We start from the raw sequence: 16,848 nt of genomic DNA on the forward strand, positions 1-16,848 counted from the left end.
ATAGCATCTAGGTGGGGGAAAAAGGCTTGGCTTTCATGAGAAAGCCACAGAGGTCGTTTTTTTGAAGCCCAACGCATCTATTCATTACCCAAACCCGCAAGCTGTAAACAGTCTGGCAAGCAGCAAATACCACATTGAGAAGATGAAGAGAAAGCATCATTCTCTTCACAGAGGCCCAATGCTCCACCAGCTGATCCATACGCCAGGTTTCCGATCAAACCAACACTGAACAGCAGGAGGAAAAAAGGCAGAAATCTGACTGGAGACATAAAGCAAATACTGAGGAGTTACAGACTTTAAGACAGCTGGACATTTCATCAGCATAACATGCGGTAAAGGGCCTTTGTAGTGGTGAAGGTCTGTCCTTCCCCACCCATTATAAAGATCTTAATCTTAAATAATTGCACGTGTAATTTTAATAATTCCTTCATTCATTGGAGAACTCTAAACTGGTTTGTAAGCACTGGCTTATTAAGGACAGGAGGTAATACTGGTTTCAGTCCATTACTAGATGGGAATGGTAGAACTGTCAGAAATGCTGAAGAAATAAGAATGTTCAGTAAATATTTTGTTTCTGCACTGGGAGAAAAAGCTAGCTCTAACATGGTATGAAAATGAAATACTTTTCATTCCAGCAGTGAATTAAAAGGTTTCCAAACAGAAACTTCTAAAGTTGTATAGTTTTAAATCAGCAGATTTAGGTAACTTGCTCTCAAAGAGTTTCAGAATAGTTAGCCAGAGAAGTTCTTTAGACACTTTACTCAGATTTTTAATGAGCCTCAGAACAATACAAGGAAATACAAGGTAAATAGGAAAACATAGCACAAAGCATACGCATAACCAGAATAATCCAAGTAATTTTATAACCCCCAGGAGAAATAATGAAATAGAGGAAACCAGACAAGTAATAATAAATTAAAGGAGGGTGATATAATTTATGCAAATTAAAGCTTGTTAATGGAAAAGATGTTAAACTAATATATCTTTTTTTGCTGAGACAATAGTGCCAGTGTAATGGGCTTAGATTTCTGCAAGTTATTTGATCTCACACCACAACTTTTTGAATGAGAAATTACAAGTCAACCTGGCACAAATTAAATGGATTAAAAGGTGATTAAAAGACCTCAGAATATAAGCATGTAACCAATTCTCCCTAATATTTTTATCGATGACCTGGAAGAAAACAAAGAGTCATTGCTGACAGTTAACACAGAGAATGTGCGAGTTAATGACAAGTAGCGAAATCCCAGGGTCATACACACAAAATAGCGTGGGCCAGTGGGTGAAGTTGGCATTTTAAAAGCAGGGAATATTATCCCAGGAAAAAGTGACTCTGAAAAGGGTGCAAGGGTCAGAGTGGGAATCAGGTGAGGAGGTTTATCATGGGCAATGCCCTAGCCATATCAATAATGTGGACATAAATGCCAGAGTAGTAATCAGAGCAGGAAGATTATAGTGTGTGTGTGTATATATATATATATATGCTTGACATTACTCAAATACAGTACCAACAGTTCAAGATGGATGCTGATATATAGTGTCGGGGTTTTGCAGAGAGTCATGCAGATGATTAAAGATTTGGGATTGCCTCTTTATATGGAGAGACTGAAGGACCTCACTCTATTTAACTCATTAAGGAGAAGGCTAAAAGGTTTCGTGACGATGGTCTATGGCTACTAAAAGGGAGTTCCAAAGAGTGACATACAAAGCTGGAAGGAGACCAAGTGGCAGGATTGTGACACTGAACAAATTCAAATTAGCAATATCATCATCATTTCCTAAAAAGTGAGAGTAGTTACTCACTGAAACAATTTACTAGGATCAATGCAGGACAGGTCCAGGACATTTATTCAAGATTGGACGCTTTCCTTAAAAAGAAAAGTACAAAGACAAGCCGCCATAAACAGGAACTAGTTTGGGGAAGTCCTATTGCTTATTATAGTGCAAGAACTCAGTCTTGAGGGTAACAGTGGTCTCTTGCCCTTTTAACCCATAAATCTAAATATTTCCATTTCCATATGCAGCACCAGAGGTGCTCTCCCCAGCCTGTATATGGGGAAGCTGAATCATGGAAAGGCTAGTGCCTACGTTTTCAAAGGCCATGCAAGGGTACCAAACACTGCACAGACTCCTGATGTGAAAGGGAATAAAAGGCACGTGGGCCCTGAGAAAGTATGTTTCTGGGTAAACCCAGTAAAACATCCCAAATAAGAAGCTGCATTTGAAAACAAAGGTTGGAGAAAGCAATGTGGGTTATCCTCAGCAGGGAAAAGGGCAGAAGCCCAGGCCCCTGACTGCCAGCCCACCGCATTCACTACTCTACTCCACAAGAGAACAGAGCCAGTATGTGCAGGACGATTATCCTGAAGTGCAGGCTACGGTTTTGATCCTGAAGTTACAGATCAGGTTTTCTTAATGAAACACTGAGTTCGCACAGTTACGTTTTGGCTTTAGATGCCTCTCTGCCCACAGGAACATGGAGCAGGACTGCTGCCAACGGACATTTCAAAATCTGATGTCTATTATATTGGGTGATATATTCAGGAGTAATAAATATCAACCAGCCAAAGCAAAATCTTTCCCTCCAAATGCCCTGTGCTTTGCCACTGAAGCAGCCATCTAATATGATCCCCAATGCCAATTCACAAAGAGCCCCAAGTACCCAAGTTCATTATGCCCTTCAGAGTCAGCCAGCTCCATCCAGAGAACAAGCCTTTAGAAAAAGAATCATGCACTGAGATGACATTAAAGAGTTCCAACAAATTAAGGGCAACTTCTCTGGAGTACAATTTAAAACATTCAAGCAACTTAAAGCCAGAGTGCAATCCTCAGCAGAAAGAAAGCTGCATTGTGTACGTTTCCAATTGATTTTCCTTGTCCGCGCTGAGAGACCTCCCCAGGTGGAGGCTGGTCTCCAAACATGGGAAATCACTGAAGCAACTGATACCTAGACTTTATTATGTATTGAACTCATGTGTGGTCTTTACTATACCGCTACTAAAGTTACGCAGCCAGATTATTCCCTGGCTTACATCTTGGATCCCCCCAAAGCTGGACAGGGGTCATGTGCGGCAGATCTCTGGGCAACTGAGCATGATTATCCCAGTCGAAGCTGCCACCTGCAACAAACACGAACACCTGGGTCACTTCCTTTCATACAGTATTTCCTGCTTTTCCAGTAGCTACACTGGATGTGATACAGCAACAGCTCCTCTGCTTTACCCACTCTAGGTACACTTGGCGCCTCATTTCCCAAAGCGGCAGCGGCCAGTGAACAGCGGGACAGGTGAGAAACCTGATCACAAGTTGGAACCGTCTTCCTTCTGTTGTGGAGTAAAGATCTGAATCCCAGCTTTTTCTGTATTTTGGAGTAGTCCTGGCTTCGCTTCCTAGTGGGATTTGACACTTCATCCCTCAACTCCTTTCTTCAGTGCACTTGAGTCCCGGATAAAGACGGGGGCGAGAATTCAGACTGCCTGTATCGTTATGTACCAAGGAAAAATATTCTACCATTAATGTGTCCTGTTACCCTCTTAGTGAGGGTGGAATTATACATGGTACAGATCAAGATAGAGTTTGGTCTTAAGATACAGTACTCACACACAAACGTTTTTCAGACTCCTCTGTCCTTCCCTCTCTCTTACTTTGCTGCATGTATTTCCCTGCAATATGGGGGAAAGAAATCGTTTTCGCTCTTGTTTCTAGAGCTTGGTGTCATAAGCAGTCCAGGGTATTAGCACTCCCACCACAACGACAAAATGACTCTCAAGATGTAAGTTGTTCAGCATCACACTGCTAAAGGAAAAGCACAGTAACTTATAGAGCATATAATTTCAAATATCCTTTAACCATACTTTTTTTTTAGATTCTGTAGTGGTTTGAAGGCAATAGCAGAGACATCAATGGAAGAACTAAATCCTCCCAAAGCAAGGATGATTTTTGCCCTCTGCACACACCAGGGGAGAAAAATGCTTACCAGCCTCATAGAATTACTTCTACTGAACTTATTTCTGAGAAATCCATCACAGCAAGGTGAGACTTCAAAAAAACAGATCCACATTGCTGATGCAAACAAGTGCAGATCCATAGACCTCCAGCCCTGAATTACCAGCTCATGAATTTCAACCTAAAAACGTTTTAAGGAATCACATTGTTTATTTTGGGATTAAAAAAACCCAGACCAAATGTATTACATTTTTACAGAATTAAAAGCATCCTTATAAGGAGTATGCAGGCTGCCCTTCTCATTCCGGATGGGCTGCTTCTTGACTACTTTGAGACCACATACTGTCCACTATGACTGCAAAAACCTCAGCAATGGTGTTTGAAGCTGCACCTGAAGGACAGCACCCACCACCAAAAAAATAAATAAATCAGCCCTCTGCTCTGAAAGAGCCCATTTCAATTCAATATCAATTTAGTTTGATAAGAAACAAAACTGCTTGAGGGCCAGAACACATCAAATTTTCCAGGCTCTGCTAGGTGTCCTCTGATGCACACTAAATTTCGATGCCAGTCTAAAGATGAAAAGGAAGTCAACAAAGTTAAGCTGATGTAAATCTAAACTGACTGTGATCAAAGTCCAATCCTGCATTCACACTGCCATGCTCATTTTAACCCACATTTACTTTCGATCAAAATATGATGTTATCAATTCTATTGCAGCTAAGCAGGAACATGCCAGGCATGGATGAGGTCCCAACAGTTTTAGGTACTGAACACATAAGGAACAAAATACTATCCAGCCATATACAATTTCTTATATTTTTTTAACTGACCCTAAAACCCTGTAATACTTAAGACTAATGGTGTACAATTTTTAAGTAACGCTACTTATTGTAAACTCAAGTTCAATGAACCGTCACTGAAGAATCTTGTAGTGCCTTTCTTTGTAAGTGTACTTTACGGTTAAGTGGGTGAATCACAAGGGGGAAATAAAACAGGAATTGATATCATCGTCCCCTCTGGGGAAAAAAAAAAAAAAGAAGTAAAAAAAGATATGTTTGTGTAGTTCACCCCATGTCACAGAAAAAGAGATCTCAAGAATCACAGCTGTGACGAACGGTGGGAAAAGTTATTGATCTAAAAGAATTCATTTTTACTATAAGGGCTGGTACTTTTACTTATTTCATAAAGGTCTGGCATCAAATCACTGTGAATTTCAGGATTATCTAATTCTATCTAATCTCATTCAATCACTGATGCTCCAGACTGTGGCAGAAAGGAATGCTTGCCCTTTCCTGTCTTCAGGGGCTATCGCCGGTTACCCTAGCAACACAGCAAAAGCAGCTTCAACAGAGCTGAGTACCACCTATCACATTCATCTCCAGATAAAAAGAAAGGATGGGGTTACAAGGGAGTTTTTGCAATTTGATGGGTAGAGATAGGCAGAACAGCAGCTACCATTGGAGTGGAATCTACTCATAACTCTGAATTAGCAAGGCCCCAGAGACTCAGTGATAAATACAAGCTCCTAGGGGTAAGACACTCATAGACAGCAAACCAGTCTGGTAAAGTCGTCTGCTTGCTTTCAAAAGAGAAAGAGAAAAGTTTTATACTAAGAAGCTGTGATGATTAAGAGGCCCAAGTGAACTGAAGCCGTTTAAAATCCCAGAGCTGCTTTTTAAATTATCTGAAACAATCATACCTCCCAGCACTAAACTGGGAATCAAATACAAGCAAACACACAACTTTCTTGCATCGTCATCATAAGAAATATTTTAGAAGATGTATTTTCTAGACCAAAAGGCTGTCAAGTGTCTCTTCCACCACCAAAAGCTCTCAAGTTTTTCTGCTTCTTAATTCTCTGGAAACCGTTTAAAAAAGTTCTACCTTCCTAATTGATTAGCACAATGCAAGAAATAACGGGTACCGCCCATCATCTTACATCTTAAGACAGAAGATGCTGTTCCTCTTAGAAATATTGATTAAACCTTACTATGAAGTAATTTTTTTTTCTATTTTACAATGTGATAAACAAAAGGCCATATCAAGGCTCAGGTTTTTTTAAATGAGCGGGCACCAATGCAGAACTCACTCAGACAACTGCCTCCGACTTGCACTGAGGCACAAGGCCTCTTGCTCCACGGCACTGCCCCTACAGCACTTTCAAAGAGCTGAGCTCTGGATGTGTGCTGGTAAACACAGCACCTTTAGCCAAATACACAGGATACCTCTACTAGCAAAAGCTGCTGCAGCAGCATCCATGCAGATGAACAACACCTTTTTCTGGCAAGCACCCCACTGAAAAAAGCAAGGCTGTTTGTATGAGCCCCCAGTCTAATGTCACAGTGCAGCAGCCATGGGGACAACGGCCTTCGCTGATGTCTGAACGCGTTGCACCAAGGTGAGACTGCCTCCAGTGACCTGGCTTGTTGGCGAACGCTGGCGCAAGTTTCTTTCAGCTGAAGATGTAAAAGATTGAAAAAGCCTACTTTGCAAACCGACTGAAGCTATCTTGACATCTTAAAATGAGGGATTTGACGTGCAGGAATATTTTCGCGCAGGTAATCAAAAAACAGGGCAAATTTGGGCTTGATGGTACTCCAGATTCTGTGGCTTTGTATGCATGTGCAAAATAAAGTGAAATCAGTAAAAGCTAAAGTTCCACATTGACTAGAGGTAAAAAAAATGAGCAAGAATCTTTCTTTCCATGCTTGGGAATTCCCTCCATCCATCCCTCCTCATCCTCAGACATGTTATAAGAAAATCCCATATCAGATTATATTTATGCCCCAGGGGAATGTGTAATTTCCTCTCTGTTCTCACCGGTTTTCTTAAAATAACAGAGCCAAAAATAAAAGAAAGGAAATGCATTGCTCCAACAGTGGAGGTGATACATACAGAAGATTTACCTTCACACAAGAGTAGTATGAGAGTAAAGCAGAGGTGCTAAAGATGTTCTCAGTTTTATTTACAAAACTGCACATGATTCCTGCAACAATAAATAACTCTTCAGGGAGATGTCTTTCATTGCCCTCAATTGGAAAACACAACTTCGGGACACAGAGCCCTGTAATGAGTTTTTCACGGACATCTACCAGAAGTGAGGAAGGTGAGCATCTCCTAACAGAAAAAAGCCCTGAAATGGTAAGAATGGTGATTCTTCAGCTGTTGGATTAGTGAAGATGATGCATTTCAATATGGAGAAGGAAGAAGGGGGAGAAGAGGGCATAGATGCCAAACAAGAATCTGCTGTGTACCAAGACGTTTTCCAGATAAAGGAAATAGACTGTCCATAAGAGAAACAGAATAAGACAATGCAGAAGAAAACAAACAAACACACACAAAAACAAACAAAAGACAGAAAAAAGGAAAAAAAATATAGACAAAACAAAGTGATTTTGCAAGCATAAAATTCTGACCAAGCATTACTTCACTAAACACAGAGTGGATCTCTTTTCCAAAGTCTAGGGCCAATAAGAAACCGCTTCTCTGTTCTCCCTGTCCCATAACTGAACCAGAACAAGCAATCTGAAAAGTTCACCATCTCTGCAAACTTGAACTAGTTGATAGTTTTAAACCTCAGGAAAAGAAAAGTGAACAAAGTTTAGGAGGGAGTTAATTCTGATCCTTTAGTCACCTCTGCCATTTAGATCCCATGTTCACTAAAGGCATTTGCCATCAGGCTCCAAATTAGCACTGATCCCTTTGAATAAGGCCAGCAAGTTTGGACATAGACCACTGCAAATTAAAACCAGGTGTCTGTGCCCTGAAGCAGTAGAGACAGCCCTAAGCAGTTTAATGACATCTCTAAATAATTTTGACAGCAAAATTACTTATCCTATGTCACCTTTACACTTCCCTTGACACACCGCTAACAAGATGATGTTGCTTTCCCTGCTTCTATATATTTATTTATCCATCTTTCCTCCCATGCTTAACTTTCTTTTCCTCAGACCAGTACATTTTCTAGACCTGATGGAGTACAGTACAGTTCACCAGGCAAGCAGTGCTAGCTGCAAAGCCCGTCCTGCATCTGCTGACTTAGCGTGTAAAACTTACTCCCACAGGGGCTGAGGGCTCGGAAGCTGCCTCTTCCTACAACTGAGCCCACCAGAGAACATAACGCCACAGTGCCAGCGACGCCACTCTGTCTTGGCTCTACCGGGGAATCACCACCACGCAAGTCTGTGGGACAAGGAAACCCCCTCTGCAGTCTTTGTGGAATCCCAGCAGGAGGAGATTTGCCCACTCCAAGCAGAACCCCTCATACACGCCAACCTCGGCATAAATATTCTTTCAACCTCTTTCAGGGAGGGTTAGCTTGGCCCGTTATTCACCAACACCTCACAAACACTAAACTGAACTCACAGATGGATCCTCCTCTGTCCTTCCATCATGCAAGACCTTTTGCATTCAGTTTCTCATCATTGCTCACTGGAACAGCAGAAATCTTCACTACAGCTCTTGCACTATAGCAAACCTCCCCCACTTGGAACTCCTTAAAATCCACTGTAAGACAAAATTATTTTCCTAAGCCATAGCTGCTTATACATCTCTGCTGTTCGCTCACAAGACTGCAATCCAATTAATATTTTCCTTTCCAGAGGGTATTTAATAATCCACAAAATTAAATCCTTCAGTATTGTGCTGGCACTCTTGGTGCCATTGATCTGGGTTTGTTCTGCCTCTGTATAAAATAATAACTAGTCATTTTATTGGTGCAACACCCATCTTCCAAATCTCTGACAGTGGACAACATCATGCAATTGCAGGGTGGCCTGTTCACGAGCTGAGCTTGAGGACCGTTAGGAATAACGCAGAGTACATTTAGGAGCACCTCTCACATCCACACCGATTCCCACTCCAAGCTGTCAGTTTTCCCCTGTGAAGTGCTGTATGACCCAAGAGCAGCTGATTTTAGGGACCCTTCTGTGACAGAAGCAGACATACATGTTCCCACCGCCCTCGGATTAGAAAGCCTCGCAAGCTGAGGCTGCGGACTCAAACTCAGCACCTCTCCCCAGCACCGGATGAGATGTGTGAGTCTCACCCCATTTAAAAGCACAACATACCTTATCTCCAGTTTCTCTATAAAGGTGATGTCTGACAGATTTTGAATAAACTTTCATTCAGCATTCAAGTTTAACTTACAAGCTTGCAGCGCAACACACACTCTAAAAATTACCTGAGTGAAGTCCATTAAAAAACCAAAACGGAACAAAAAAACCCACAAACAAACAAAAAACCCCAACCAACTCAAAAAACTCCAACAAATGCCAACCTAAACTAAAATGTGCTGGATTAAAACCAACACTCCAAATCAGCATGAAACCTCAAATAAAAATCAACAGACTGTGCCAAAGACCTTGGGGGGATAAAAAGGTTTATAAGTCTGCTTTACAGAGGGGCTTTTTCCACATTTGTAAGGCAGCCCCCAGAGACACGAAGGCAAAGTTATGAAAACAGTCCCCTTCACATAAACCCCAAGATTCTCCAGCTCCAATCCTTAGGTCCACAGCAGCTCAGAAAGGAACCTAAATCTAATCTATTCAGTTGAAAGTACAATTTCAGACTTAATCCTGCCTCTACAGGCAGCCAACTAAATTTTCCAGCAGTCAAAGCCCTTTTCTCATAGGAAAGTTCTCTTGAAAGACTCATGTCCAGTGTGGGAGATTCCCCTTTCTGGGCCAGCCTCTGAATTCGGATCCCACAACACAAGGATCTACTCAGTAGCCCAGGGATCTCCCTTCCTTCCCCCTGTGCAGCTCTGTTCCTGGCTTTCCAGGCAAACCGCGGAGCAGCCCTGTGGCATCACTGGGGAAGGGCAGTGAATGCAGCTGCAGCCAGAACCCAATAGCACCAGTCACACGAAGCCACGCTTTGGGGGAGATGCAGAGCTGCCTTCCACCCCTGCACCTCCGGAACAGGGAGACAGGAGAATGCTCAGAAATCTAAGGGCTAAATAACAGAGATTTTGCTGATTACTGGCATTCAGTTTTTTTAAGTAAGAAGATAGTTACTTCTTCCATCCTTGACAAAGTCTTGGACTAATGCCTTAACCTCAGGAGCGCCAAAAGAAAACAACAACAACGATGACGACGAAAAGCAAAAAGCAGCAAATAAAAAGAATTGCATATAAATCAAATCAAGAACAAAACACAGCCCCAGTAAGCAAATGAATTACCATTGTCATTGACCAAGTTATGCACAATTACCATGTGTCTTGAGATGCAACGAAGGAGATGGGGTAAAAAAAAAAACAAAACTCAAACTCCAACATGGGCTACCTTTCAAACAGACACCCTGTCCAAGAAAAGATGGGAAAAGGGGATGAGGAGCAGCCAATGTCCAGTCCTAACACACTTTCAGAGGCAGCATGGCTAGTATGAAAAACACAATAAGGGCCATGCTCTGTCTGATAAGGGAGACAATCAAAGTATATCTATCATAAGGAATGCCTCTCCTCTGTTTTCCTGGATATGCAATGCGGGACTTTGCAAATCTGAGATATTTTGTCTGAGCAATAAAGATTTTAGTGCTGTTCTCAAGATCATGAGGTTTCCCCCTCCCGCTGGCTAAAAAGACCACTGCCAGTGAGCACGCTTCCAAGACCAGCCCCGGCTGTGGGTCTGAAAGTGGAGATGGAGCAAATGCGTGAGTGGTATTTGGAGCACAGAGGGAATTTTGATGGGGACAGAGGGAACCCTGTAGTGAATGGGTTTCACCAGAATAGACTGGAATCCATCCAGGGCTCCAGTCGAGATGAACTGTGTCTGCCCAGAATTGACAAGTATAAATATGGGGGAAGACCCCTGTTCACATCTGACAACTTACTTTGCAAACGCTTGGCATCCTGTGCCTCCAAAAAAATTGAAGGGACTGAGACCTGTGCCACTTCTCCCCTCCAGATCTAAAAAGTCTCGGGCGCAAAGGCTAGGATACAAAGAAAAGGGGACAGGAAAATCGGAGGCACAGTCCCTCTGCAGAAGCATATGGGGTGGGGAGAGCGTACAGTGCCCCATTCCCCAGCTCTGCAGAGCTGGGGAGGGAAGCAGACAGCGCTGTGCCGTGCAGGCACCCCTTCCCCGCCAAAGCCTCTGCTATGCTGACTGCACACCCGGCCCGGGAAGGATGACTCTGCCCTTCCAGCCCCCACAGCGGCACAGGGGATGCCTGCCCCAGCCCCGGAGGGAGCCTCCTGCACTCCCCCGTTCCCGGGGGGACCGCCCTGCATCCCCCCCCGGCTCGCACCGACCCTGCGGCCCAGAGGGGCCGTCCTGCACCCCCCTGCCTTCCCCCCGGCCGGCGGCGGCTCTCCCCCCCCCGCCCCGCTCCCCGGCGGCCCCGCCGCTGATTGATGGATGCCGGCGCGGGGGCGGCCGCGGCCGCGGCCCGGGGGAGGAGGCGCCAGGGCGGCCGGCGCGACGCGGCTGCTCCCCCTCCGCCTCGCAGGAAACCGGCGGTCGGTGGCGGAGCTGGCCCCGGCGCCGGCCGCTGTCTGCAGCTGCAGCAAACGAGCTGCGACGGGGCGGCGGGGGGCGGCGGAGCCGAGCTCGGCGGGGGCCGGGCGCCGCTTTCCCCGGCCGCCGCGGGGGCACCGCCGGCACCGCGGCCGGGGGGAGCGGGCGGGGCGGCGCCAGCCCCGGCGGGCCGGGGGGGGCCGGGGGCCGCTGCCCGGCTGTGTCGGTGCTCGCCGAGGCGGGACGGGGGCTGGGAACCGGGGGCGTCCCGCCCGCCGAGCTCGGTTTTATTGCGGGGAGCGGACCAGCTGGTAACGAGTCAGCTCGGGGGGGTCGCGCAAGGCTCGGCTCTGGTTCCTCAGACGTGTTTTCCAACCCGGCTCTGTGGCACGATGCAATTTCCTTTCCACATCAACCCCTCCTCTCCCCCACCCCAAAAGAGACCCAGACTGGGCCTCAGAACAATCGCTGCTGTTGATTAAAGCCCCTGACATTACCAGCCTGATTGGACAGGGGTGGCAGGGCTCGATAAATTGGATGTAACCTTTCCCGAAGGAAGAGCCGGGCCGGGTGCTTGGCGCTTCCTTTTCTGTCTGCAGTGAGCAGATGGGGGAAGATGCAGATGCCTACAAGCAGCTGGCTTTCCCCGTTACAAAGGCAATGCTTGAGTTTTTCTGGCCTATTCCCGCTGTCCAAGGACTGATTTCGGATCAGTAGAACCAGCTGCTGACAGAACCAGCTCCCCGTCTCCATACCCCCATGTGATAACATAAGTAGCACAAGGACCCAAGCATTGCAAGTCTCTACTTACTATAAAACACAAAGCATTTCTACATTTGAGGAGAAACAGTCCTTTGATCTCAGTGGTGCTTAAATCGGTGATCCCTAAATGGGGAAAGGTAAACTGTGCCTGATTTTTAATCCTCCTTCTTGTGTAACTGTTTTGAATGCGTAGTGCATGTAGCTATGACAAGGCACTACCAAAAGACTTCAGGTTCAAAATGTGAAACTGTCGTTTGGTCAGGTATATGTTCTAATTACAGCACAGAAAATGCAGTAAGCACTGAGAAAGAGAGTTCTGATAAAAGCTCTCATTGGGGTTTGTCCTTGCTGTGCAAATTCTGACACCAGAACCCCCTCTAACTAATTTATACAGCTGGGGAAGAGGGAGGAGGCAAGTCCAGAAGGGTTTCTTTCTCCTTTCCCAAAACTATACCAACCTCTCTTTTCCTCTAGCTGAACTTCTCAAATTCAGTTCTATTTTAAAAGACACTTGTTTCATGCAGAGTTGCCTTCCCATCTGTAAATGCATAGTTTCCCTGTGCAACTATTAAAAATGCAGTGTGTCGTTTTGGCTACCACCTAATGCAACTTGGTACCCAGAAAGTGACCAGTAGACAGTGTCATCTGGCCAGACACTTCTCAACACCACCAGCAACTGTGGCATATCACTGTGGTCTGCAGATCTCTGCCTGTTGGCCTCTGATCCGCACGATTGGTAACTACAGCACACGCAAAACTCAAAACTGGAGAAAGCTTATTACACCGCATCGCACTTTGCCCCGTAAACGCAGAGAAACGACGTGAGTCCATTGGAAAAGCCAGGTCTCAATCTATCTGGTTTGCTGGGTTTGAAATACCACGGCAATGCTGCAACATAACTAGTACTCGTAAGCTCGATGGGCAGTTATTGCTTTGGTACGGACTGCTGCTACTCAAAACAGACGCAAGAGACTCGCATCACAGAGGTGGTATCTTCACATTAACTTATGTAACTGTTGATTATTGCTCTAAGCCCCTTCCCATGTGAATGTGTGTATTTGTATACATAAGCACGCATGCATATATATACTACGCAGAAATAATTTAAATTTGCAATTCTGTCGTGCAGAATCATAAAGATACTGCATTTGAAAAGAGATTGGACATTTGATCTCAAGGAAACAGTAAAAGAAAAAAGGGTTGATTTCAGTGGATAAAAGTACATAAATTTCCAGCCGCATCTGTTTCCGCGATGCTACTGACAATGTTTTAAGTCATGGTGGTTTTTTCAGACCAAGACCTGCTTTAGTTCCGCAACAGCTTTGCTGTCCCGTTCAGATGTTATTGTATTTTATGGTTATTTTTACACATGATGAACTGTTTTTAATGCCTTACTTTACTATGATTTCAGCAGCTTTTTATTTATAGCATCAACATCTTTTTTATGAAAATGTTGATATCATATAGAGATTTTGAAAGTCTCAGGATAAAGGCAGACAGCAGAAAACACAAGGAACTCAAAAGCTGGGAAGAAAACATCTATAAAAGCAATAACTGTGATCTATGACGTGAATGTTGTAAAAGTTGTAACTGTTTAAGATGAGCTTGTTCCTCCTTCAGCTTACCTAAAAAAAATCCCTAATGGTTTGTAAACTGTGGCTGTTCTAACACGTGGGTGCAATTATAATTCCCTTTTGCTTTATTTAGCCATTTTACACCGCTGCACAATACACAAAAATGAAGGGATGAGAACAGGGAAGAGGCTGCTGAATGATTTGCCGTTTGCGTATAGAGAGCTCCCCCTGAAAACCTTACAATCACACTGTGTGTTGCATCCTTCAGGTCAAACACTGCTTTTCCCATCTGCTGTTTGCAAACTCCTCTTCTGCTAGCCTTTAACTAGACCGCAGGTACACTCGCAGTGCAAGCAGTGCTCTGGCAAAGACTCAATGACTGACAGTTCCTAGCCCTCAGAGATCACGGTTGCATGATCACAGAAGCAAGGGGATTTTTTTAAGGGAAGGAGGCGGAGGAGAGGGGAGATGTCTTAACTAAAGCACATAGTTTAACAATAATCTTACCACTGGAGACGAAATTCGACACCCAGGGCAATCACAGATTGGAGGATGTACCTGTAAGATTCCTTTGGACATAAGAGTCTTCAAACTTTTCCCTGGATGCAGAGGAGAAGAAAAAGAAGAAGAAGAAGAAAAAGGATCAGCGCCTTTATAAAAGGAAAGTATTAGGGAAAGGTTGGGGGGGGAAGCACGCGTCTCCTTCCATACAAACACCCCTCCCCTTGCCTGCCTGCCTGCCTACCAGCAGCCACCCCCCCCCGCCTGCCCCTTCATCGAACTTTCTCCCCTGCAGATAACCGTGGAAAGGAGCACCGCCGCAGCCCTCATCAGCCCCTGCCTAACCTTGGTGCCAACGCTCCCGCAGCCTGGAGAGAGCCGGGGCAGAAGGCGCACCCGGAGCCCCGCAGCCCGGGCGCGGCGGCCAGCCCACGCAACTTGCGCGCACCCCCGCGGGGCTCCGCGCTGCCCACGCCGCCCGCGCAGCCAGCCCCACGCCGGGGGACGGCCATGCGAGCGGGGCAGCCCACTCGGCGCCTCCCCCCTGCTCCTCCGTCCATTTCACCTCAGTCCTCCTGACTCACCCCAGAGGAATTGAGATTTCCTGAAGGCAGCCCGGAGCCCAGTAATAAAAGAAACAGAAGAGATGAGTGGAGTAATGACAATTAGCGCGGCCCCCGAAGTTATTCCCCTTTTCTCTGGCGATCAATAAACAAGGCGAGGTGTCAGTCACCTCCTAATAGCTCCTCAGACCCCCGGGCTGACACCTCCAGCTCTCAGCTAATTACGTGTCGCATCGGCTCTCCTCTCCCGCGGCCCCCACCCCCGCTCTCCCCGGCCCCCGCTCCTCCGGCCCGCAGGGCCAGCCGGCTCCCCGCTCTCCACCTGCCGCCTGCACCCGCAGCTCCGCCGCGCCAGCCCCGCTGCCGGGACTGCGGCGCTGGCTCGGGCTGCACCGCGGGCGGGAGGGGAGGGGAGGGAGGCAGGGCAGGCTCCCGTCAGCAGCCGCCAGCGCCGCGGAGGTCCCGCGCCACCCAGCTGCGAGGGGAACACCCCCCTCCGCCCCGCCCGCCACCCCGCCGGTGCCTGTCCTCACCCGGCGCGACGGGGCTGCCCGCTGCCGCTCCCCGCGGCGCCGCCGCTCTGCCCGCCGCCGCCGGCACGCTCGGGCGGGCGGCTCCGCGCCTCCGCCGGCCGCCCCCCGCGGAGGAGAGCCGCGGGGCGCGGAGTGGCGCCCGCCCCCACGCGCGGCGTGCCCGCGGGGCGCTCGCTAACCCCGCACCCCGCAATTTGCCTGGTGTTCAAACCTCTGCCCGCGCGAAACGAAACTTCTCTCCAAAGAGAGGAGCCCCCCCACACGCACACACACCCCCCCACCCCAAAGCAACTGTTCCCAAACCGCTCGGAAAACTTCGCCGCTCTCCGCAGAGCCCGGTACCGGGGCGCTTGGCGAGGGGATCCGGTAGAGAGAGGCACCGGGGGTCCGCGGGGGAGGGGGGCACGGCCACGGGAGATCAGGTCCTGAGCTCTCCCCCGCGCGAACGCTAACAGGCGGTAAGCCTCCCCCTTGGATCCTGCTCCCGAAGCACGGGGGCGAGAGGGAGGATGCTAAGGACGAGCAGAGCAGCGTGGGGACCCCGGCACAAGCCGAGTGGCGAGCGGTGCCTTTACCTTTGTGCCTGATGCTGCGCTTCCAGTCCTTGGCCGTCTCCCTGCCGCTGACAAACTGGAACTCGTTGGGGGTGAGCCACTCTCCCCGGTACCGGATAGAGGGTCCTTTGCTCCCCTGGCACAACTTATTGATGTAGAGCAGCGCCTTGTTCTCCCCGCACTCCACCTCGATGCAAGGCTCTCCGTTGTCAAAGAAGGGCTGGAAATCCGGGATGGAGGAAAACCTCTCCAGCATCAGGTCCTCGGGGAGGTGGTGGGGGTGGTGGGGGTGGTGGGGGTGGGGGTGGTGGGTCTCGTGGAAGCCCAGGTACGCGCGGTGGGCAAAGATCTGGTCGTAAGCCGGCGGGTGCGGGGTTACCACCGGAATGGCAGCGGCGGCCAGAGGGGCGAGATAGTCAGGTAAGGTTTCCATGGGCTGGTTAAAGGCTGCCAGGGCCATCTCTTCCCTGTCAAGTCGCTCCTTCTTGATAGCAGGCATGGTGCTGCTGCGCTCCCCGTGCGCCCTCGTCTCTCCAAAGCACAGTGGCTCTAATGTCTCCGGTTCAACTTGCCCCCGCTCTGGCTGGAGTTTGGATGAAATGCGCCAGCAGCAGCAGCAGCAGCAACACAAGCACCTTTGGCGCTCGGGTGCCGGAGGTGGCTGGTATCCCCCGGAGCAGCCCGCTAACAAATCTCCTGGGCTGGCTCCCCAGCAGAGCTGTCTGGGATCCCTCTCCCACGGAGAGGCTAATGTACCGTAGACCCGGGAGCTGCTGTGTGGCTCGCAGATCTGCCCCTCCGGACTAATACCTGACATCTCGGAGAGGTCTCTGCTGCCGTAGACATTATTTTGGTTTAAAAAAAAAAAAAAAAAAAAAAAAGCTTATTGATTCCCCTAGATCGACCCACCTTCTCACCAGGCTGGAGGGTTCCCCGCCGCCCACCCAGCCCCTTTT

The 16,848-nt window shown here is 47.6% G+C and overlaps 1 protein-coding gene across 1 annotated transcript in view; it reads right to left on the minus strand.

The window, feature by feature from the left end:
- SAMD11 (sterile alpha motif domain containing 11) overlaps window positions 1-16,848 on the minus strand; it is a 126,960-nt gene that overhangs the window by 109,670 nt on the left and 442 nt on the right. Inside the window, exons 2-3 of the mRNA XM_075172401.1 lie at window positions 15,914-16,722; window positions 14,249-14,340 (exon numbers count right to left, since the gene is read on the minus strand). Coding sequence (XP_075028502.1) covers window positions 14,249-14,340; window positions 15,914-16,709 — 888 coding nt within the window. The 5' untranslated portion in view covers window positions 16,710-16,722. The remainder of the gene's footprint in view (window positions 1-14,248; window positions 14,341-15,913; window positions 16,723-16,848) is intronic.

The sequence above is a fragment of the Calonectris borealis genome, chromosome 23 (assembly GCF_964195595.1).
Source record: "Calonectris borealis chromosome 23, bCalBor7.hap1.2, whole genome shotgun sequence".
NCBI classification, from domain to species: domain Eukaryota; kingdom Metazoa; phylum Chordata; class Aves; order Procellariiformes; family Procellariidae; genus Calonectris; species Calonectris borealis.